The 7,875-nt window shown below is 41.7% G+C and overlaps 1 protein-coding gene across 2 annotated transcripts in view; it reads left to right on the forward strand.

Annotated features, from left to right (window-relative positions):
* Nucleotides 1-979: 979 nt before the first annotated feature.
* Nucleotides 980-7,875, forward strand: part of ZNF234 (zinc finger protein 234) — a 12,778-nt gene continuing 5,882 nt past the window's right edge. The window contains exons 1-4 of one of the 2 annotated variants that reach the window (XM_012653430.1): nucleotides 980-1,005; nucleotides 3,619-3,708; nucleotides 5,740-5,866; nucleotides 6,494-6,586. In XM_012653430.1, coding sequence (XP_012508884.1) covers nucleotides 3,694-3,708; nucleotides 5,740-5,866; nucleotides 6,494-6,586 — 235 coding nt within the window. In that variant the 5' untranslated portion in view covers nucleotides 980-1,005; nucleotides 3,619-3,693. Of the gene's footprint in view, nucleotides 1,006-3,069; nucleotides 3,093-3,618; nucleotides 3,709-5,739; nucleotides 5,867-6,493; nucleotides 6,587-7,875 lie in introns of those variants that run through there. The other variant, XM_012653431.1, reaches the window with a different exon arrangement.

Raw genomic sequence — 7,875 nt, forward strand, 5'->3', positions numbered from 1 at the left:
AAGAAAGTGTAGCCCACACGGTCTTGGGATAGCGGACACTTCTATTCACTTAGACAGGCGCATCCGGGGAATTCTGGGAAGTGTAGTCCAGCAGTCCCGCAGAGTCGCTTCGCGGCCCAGGCCGGAGGCCCAACGAATTCTGGGAAATGTAGTCCGGACGCTCTGTGGCAACGCTGGCACTTCCGTTCCCAGTGTGGGAGGTTGCTACCTTACTTTCCTTGGTAGTCTGAGCCAGTTCCACGTCTCGCGGGCTCTTCCGAACTTCATGGATTTACGCTTCGGGCCTGCAACGACCTGGTAGTCGATTTAGGGGAAAGAAGTCTGGGCGGAGAACGGAGGGAGGGGCAGAGGCGGCGGTTTTTGTTCGCGGCGGTTTTCGTTCCTGTCGGCGGAGCCTTGTCGCCTTTGGGGTTGTCCTCGCGTCCCTGAGCGGGGTTTGGTAGTTAGTCGTGTCGCGTCTCGCCTGGTTTGAGGGTTTCTGGGTCTCTCAGCTCGCTCAGTCCTTCTCCCTCCACCTCACGCGCGAGGCCACTTGCTCTCGTGTGTAACGTTGGGAAGTTACTTAATCTCCCTGGGCCTCTCCCTGCTGTTCTTTAAAATGGGGAGTTTAGGATCAACTATCCTAGTAGGATTGTTTGGGGAACTGAAAGAGGGAATGCAGATGAAAGCCCGAAAACAGTTCCTGTCCCGTGGTGAATGGTGGTCTCTTCTTGTTACTATTAATTTCCCGTAAAGCCGTCAGGTCCCCCGGCGGGGGTCGGAGCTCCAGCTGCAGTGGCTCCGGCCCTTCTCTCTGACCTCTGCAGGACGCTGGATAATCCTGGACGTCTTCTGATCTCTTTTTTAGGAAGGAGAGGGTTGGTTCCATCTTGCAGGAAGGGAGGGGAGCATGTAACTCTTATCGAGGACAGCGACAGGATCTTTCCCTAGCTTGACTTCTCAAAAATGACCGCACAGAGGTAGAGGGAGCGAGTGACTCCTTGGCCACTGACAGCAAAGCTCCGCGTGAGTATGACTTGTCGTTTTTGTTTTACGGAGACCGCGTCTGTTGTGGGATATGTTATCGGGCATGAGTGTTGCTAATAATTAAATCTTAATTACTAACTTCAGTTCTAAGGGCTTTGTACAAATGAATACATTTATGCCACGCCGTGGCTCTGCGGAAAGGGACTGCTTTTTTCTTATTTTAAAGACGAGTGAGACGCAAGGAGCATGAGTTATTTGCCCGTTGTCACCCACGAATGGCAGCCTGGGTCCCGAGCTAGCTGAACTGGGTGGGGAAAGTTAGGACTTGATGATTAACGGGACCCTGAGAGCAAGGCTCATGGGCTTGGACTTTTCTGAGTTTTTAAAACCATTGTCAACTATTTTGTTTCACTTTTTTGCAAATATTTCATATTCTTACAAAACCATAACACTGTGCAGCATTCAGAAATTACAGAAATACGAGGAGAAAAATTTTTTTAATTACTCGTGACTCCAAGGTGTAAAGATAGTAACACTTAAGCTTCTAATGCATTTCTATTTAGTGGTTCTTTATTTATTGACTCACAAATGTTTCAAAATTTTTATTATGCTTTTTTCAATATTTTTCCCCTTATCTGTTTAACTGTGAAAATTTCCAGACCCTGCCAAGAGAGAATAATAACCCAGTGAACTGCCACATTCTATCATGTTCATTCTTATTTTTCACATTATTACTATTTCTATGACTATTTCCTGATTTTCAAAAATTTTAGCATAGTATTTACATAATTTTATTTCTTTAGGAAAGTTGCAAAAATAGTATAAGAAATTCTCATATACTCTTTACCCAAATTTACTAATGGTTTACATTTTGCCTATTTACTATGTTGGTATCCATCAGCCAGGTGTCACTAGGAACACACCTGTATCCAGAGACAGCTTTCTGCAGCAAGGAAGCCCACATACCAGGGTAATCATGGGGTATCTTGGTAAGAGGCATTTAGGAAGAGCTGGTTAGAGAGTTTCACATAACATGCCAGATAATATTATATATTGCAGTACATAATGTATATTAAATATGTATCTATTAAATGACTACTAATAGGAGTTTGTGTTAACTGTTAGATAATGCTAGGTAACATATTAGATAACATCATGGTAACTAATATGAAGTCCCATCTTTAAATTTGTTGTTTTTCATTTTAAGTCCTTTTAACTGACTCTCCCCCCTTCCTCACTTCAAAGTCCAATTTTATGCATTGCCTTTAGTTATCACATTTCTGTCATCTTTAATCTGGAATGACTCCGCAGCCCTTGTCTTTTTTGTTCCTGATATTTTTGAAGAGTATAGACAAGTTATTTTGGACAAAGGTGTTTTATTTGGGGTGTGTCTGATATATTTCATGTTTAGGTACAGATTATGCATTGTTGGCAGGGATACCACAGAAGTGGTAAGATGTCCTTTTCATTGTAACATAACAGGCCACATGATGTCAGTTTGTCCTTTAGTTGGTGATCTTGGTTTTCTTCACTTTGCTAAAGTGATGTTTGCCAGATTTTTTTATTGTAAAGTTATTATTTTTTTTAATTAATGAAGTTTTCTATGGGTAGATACATTTATTAGTGGTTATTCTACTGTAAAGACAGGCTTCCCTTTCTCCCCTATTGGCTTATTCATTCATTCAAATATAAATATTCTATCCATGTGGACTCCGAATCCATTTTATTAAGTTAAATGACATGTAGATTAACCATTATTTTTTCCAGCTTTTTTTTTTTTTTTTTTTTTTTGAGACAGAGTCTCACTCTTTTGCCCGGGCTAGAGTGAGTGCCGTGGCGTCAGCCTAGCTCACAGCAACCTCAAACTCCTGGACTCAAGCGATCCTTCTGCCTCAGCCTCCTGAGTAGCTGGGACTACAGGCATGCACCACCATGCCCGGCTCATTTTTTCTGTATATTTTTAGTTGTCCAATTAATTTCTTTCTATTTTTAGTAGAGACGGGGTCTTGCTCTTGCTCAGGCTGGTCTTGAACTCCTGAGCTCAAACAATCCACCCGCCTCGGCCTCCCAGAGTGCTAGGATTACAGGCGTGAGCCACCGCGCCCGGCCTTTCCAGCTTTATTGAGGTAAATATCATAGCATTTACTCATTTCAGGTGTATAATTTAGTGATCTTTAGAAACTTTGCTGAGTGGGGGAACCATCACCATAATTCAGTTTAGATCATTTTCATCCCCCATTTAGACTCCTCCCACCCGTTTACAGTTAATCCTCATTCTCACCCCAAATCCCCATCAACAAATCTTTCTCCTTATATACATTTGTCTGTTCTGGACATTTCATGTAAATGAAATCATACAATCTGTGGCTTTTTGTGAGTGGCTTCTTTCACTCAGCATAATGTTTCCAAGGTTCTTGCATGTGGTAGCATGAGTCAGAACATCATTCCTATTAATTTCCAAGTGAGATTCCATTGCATGGATATGCCACAACTTGTCTATCCATTTACCCATAGGACATTTAGGTTGATTGCAGTTTGGGGTTATTATGAATAATGCTGCTGTGAACATTTATGTGCTAATTCACAATATACATCTGTGTTGGTGGGCGGTATCCCTGGCCACCCTTTCATGTCTCTTTCTGCCTTCCACAGCATTCCAGTCACAATTCTGCCTTCACAGGAACTGCAGAAACCGGACTCTGCAAACTTCTAGAAGTAGGAGGAAAAATGACCACGTTAAAGGTAATACACTTTTGTTCTGTTTTTTTGACCACAATGTCTCACTCTGTTTTCTGAACTAGAGTATAGTGGCATCATCATAGCTCACTGCAACCTCAAACATCTGGGCTTAAGAGATCCTCCTGCCTCAGCCTCTCTAGTAGTTGGGACTACAGGCATGTGTTACCATGCTCAGCTAATTCTTCAATTTTTTTGTAGAGACAAGGTCTCGCTATGTTGCTCAGGCTGGTCTTGAACTCCTGGCCTCAAGCAATCCTCCTGCCTTGGCTTCCCAAAGTGCTGGGGATATAGGCATGAGCCACCATGCCTGGCTGGTAATATAACGTTAACAGCCTTTATCTTGCTGTTAAAATTTTACCTCATTACTCAGATTGTCACATATTTTTCTCTGTCTTGGGAAGACTTGTAAAGAGCAACAGGCATTTGAGGACCTGTTTTATGCCAGAGTCTGTCTTTGTCCCTTTTGAGTTGACTTTGTTTTTAGGTTTTGTTTATTTTATTATTACAGTTGGCACTCAGTACTTCTTCAGTGAAATAGCACACTTTCTCCCTGGCCCCCTCCTCGGGGGACCTCTTCTTGTCCTTATGTGGCACTTCCTCAGGTGCACCAAGATGCTCGGCACTCCAGGTGCACAGGGAACAGGGACAGCAGTTAGCATGGTCTTTATATCCCTCTATGACAAAAGATACCTTACAGCGAATTACCAGAAAATATAACAAGTTGGGGCAAAAATATTTAGTGCACAGATGCCCAAAAAAAGACAAAAGTCCATAATAGGAATCTTATGCACAGCATAAAGAAAAAATCCCAAGCAACGTGAATAAAGAATGTGAAGCAGCAAGTGAACAAAGGAAAAATAGAGGTGGCCAATAAACGTTGGTATTCATTTGTAATCCTGTGAGAATAATAAAAGGAATCGTTCTTCCTAATCAGATTGCCAAATTGGAAAATTTATAACCTGCTTTTGGCCATCATGTAGAGAAACACGGTGCTTATATTCTCTTGAAAGATTGGAGAGGTAGGAAGAAAGTCGGGAAGGAAATCTGCCATTATAGGATCATAATTTTAAATGTGCTTGTTTTTTGATTTTTAAATTTTCATTTGCAATTATTTTAAATGGACATTAAAGTAAGATCTACATAAAATGTTCTGTGTAGGGTTCGTTGTAATGAGAAAAAGATGTAAAATTAAATATGCATTATTTAAAACAGGTAAATACAGATCATCAGTTCCCTTGAATAATGTGCAGTCATGAAATGAGATGAAATAGGTAATGAGGATGATAATAATAATAATAATAAATGACAGCTAATGTTTGTCACATATTTAGTCTGAGCCACACACTGTTCCAAATGCTATACAAGGTATATAGTCCCTTGTTCAATCTTTGAAAGAGATCTGTCATTTAAGAACTATTGTACCGGGATCAAAGTAGGTGAACTTGTCCAAGGTCACACAGCTTTCAAGGGACAGACCCTTGAGGTGGCTCTGAGGCATGATGGCTGCAGATTGTGACACTGAATGCTGCAGTTAATGGTGCTGGTGTGTGCCTTGAGCCTACAGAAGACAAACTAGCACGGCTGTTCCAGACGTGTTACCAAAAGCTTGGTAGTTTGGCAGACTTTAATGAAAAGTGCTCATATCCAGGGTTCCTGTGTGAGAGAGGAGGGAGGTGGTGTTACCAAGTATGTTGGTACTAAATTGCTAAATGTTTCTGGGACAATTGGTACTATTTACCAAAAAGTAAACGTGTAGCCCCAGATGCATCATCTAGAGTTCTAGATGGTTACTTATAAATAGACCCAGTGATGGCACAAAGTAAAAGAACAAGGACTGTCGTCATGGCTGTACTTTTCGTAAGGCTGAGGAAAATCAGTGTGTGCCATTGGCAAGACAGGAGGAGAAGGAATGGGAAATCCACAAATTAAGTCCCTTAACATCTGGACCGCCCATTCTGTCCACCTTCTCAGTACTGTTTCTTTTCAAGTGGCCGTTGATAATAAGATTGAAGTTAGGTGTGCTTGATGTTATAGGAGGAACTAAGCTTCAAGGACGTAGCTGTGGTCTTCACCGAGGAGGAGCTGGGGCTGCTGGACCCTGTCCAGAGGAGGCTGTACCGAGATGTGATGCTGGAGAACTTCAGGAACCTGCTCTCAGTAGGTGAGGACACGAGCCTTCTGACACTAAATGTCAGCCTCCTGGAGTTACTCTGTGGTCTCTGGAGGTCTAGAATTAGTTGCCCACATTTGTGGACCTGATTTTCCTATTAACAATTTTTCATGAAATAAAATAAGGTAGAAAATACCAGAGTTTGTTAGGAGGACTGGAAAACGTAGCAAAAGCTCTGGCCAATTGCGTGAGTGGTATGACAACCAGTGGGAGGAGATGTAATGAAAATCAGCGTTGGTTAGAAATAGGTTTTTGCCATATATATTTATGCATTTGTGTCCGAGTCTCGAAATACTGATATGTCTTTTTTTTTTATTTCAGCATATTATGGGGGTACAGATGTTTAGGTTATGTATGTTGCCCTTGCCTCCCCACTCCCCCCCAAGTCCGAGTTTCAAGTGTGCCCATCCCTTGGATGGTATGCATTGCACTCTTTGTGTATGCAAATACCCGTCCCCTCCTCCCCCCTGTGATATTCTCTTTAATAGATCATTCTAAAGATGTTTGAAAAACACTGCTTTAGATTAATTGGTCAGTGTGCAATAGGAATTCAAATTTCCAGTAAGTTGTATTAATACCTTTAGTGTGTTTTAAATGTGTGACTTTGCATGTTCATAGGGCATCACCCCTTCAAGCATGATGTATTCTACTTAGAAAAGGAAAAAAGGCTTGATACGGTGGAGGCAGCAACCCAAAGAAAAGAGAAATCAGGTAAGAACCAAGTGACTGGGAGTCCTTGTCTACGTTTCTTTATCTTTTGCACTGCTGTTGCTGTCATCTCATCCAAACTGCCACCTCTTTCCTGATTATTGCAACAGCATTTGTACTGGGTGGCCTGCTTCCACCCCTAATAGTATAAAGTCTGTTCTCCTATAGGCTATTTCCATTTGTGCCCAAAGTGATCCTTTGGAAATGTAAGTCAAATTGCCATTCCTCTGCTCAAAACCCTTTATGGTTTTTTATTTTTCTCGAAGAATCTTAAAAGTAGCTTATAGAGTCCTACATGGTCTGCTCCTCATCCCCCACTGCCTGTCTGACCACAGCTCCTATCTTCTCCCTCTCGCTCAGTCTTTTCCAGCCATATTGTCCCCCCTACTGTTTTTCAGACCTGCCAAGGACACTGTATTTCCTACCACACACTTAAGCAGATTAAACAACAAAAATGTATTATCTTTTGGTTATTTACATTTGAAGTTCAATGTGAGTCTCACTGAGCTGAAATTAAGCTGTCAGCAGGTCTCTATTCCTTTCTGGAGGCTCTAGGGAAGGAGAATCTATGTCTTTACCTCTTCAGCTTCTAGGGGCTGCCAGTTTTCTTAGCTTGTGGCCCCCTTCCTCTATCTTCACAGCTGACTCCATTGCTTCTCTGATCATCTTCTATAGTCACATTTCCCTCTTGCTCTCTCTTTTGTGTCCCTTTTCTACTTATAAGGACCCTTTAGATTACATTGGGCCCACCTGGATAATATAGGATAGTCTTCTATTTTTAGGTCAGCTGATTTGCAACTTCACTTCCCTCTGAAGCTTTACCCTTTGTCATGTAACCTGACATATTCTTAGGCTCCAAGAATTAGAATGCAGATTGTTTGGGGGACAGTTATTCTGCCTATTAAAGACATTTCTGCCTCAAAGCCCTTATTTGCTCTTCTCTCTGCCTGGAAAACTCAACTAAAATCCTCTTGGTCCCTCCCTTACTTCATTGTGGTCTCTCTGCCTTGTCTTATATTGTGTCCCATAGGCTTTTGTTTACTTCATTGTCACCTCCTTCTCCTCACTGTAAGGTAATCTCCAAGATTGGAGGAATTTTGTGTGTTTTGTTTATTGCTCTAACTTCAGTGCCTAGAATAGTCCAGGTATCTAAATATTTGTTGGCATAATGAATGTGTTAGTGGATGGGCAGGACCTCACTGTCTCTAGGAGTCTTGAGATAGGATAGGTTTTGCACAAACCAGAGTAAATGAAGTATGTTGCAGAACATTATTTGTTTTCTGACAGCTGTA

The sequence above is a fragment of the Propithecus coquereli genome, unplaced genomic scaffold, assembly GCF_000956105.1.
Source record: "Propithecus coquereli isolate 6110/MARCELLA unplaced genomic scaffold, Pcoq_1.0 Scaffold42, whole genome shotgun sequence".
NCBI classification, from domain to species: Eukaryota; Metazoa; Chordata; class Mammalia; order Primates; family Indriidae; genus Propithecus; species Propithecus coquereli.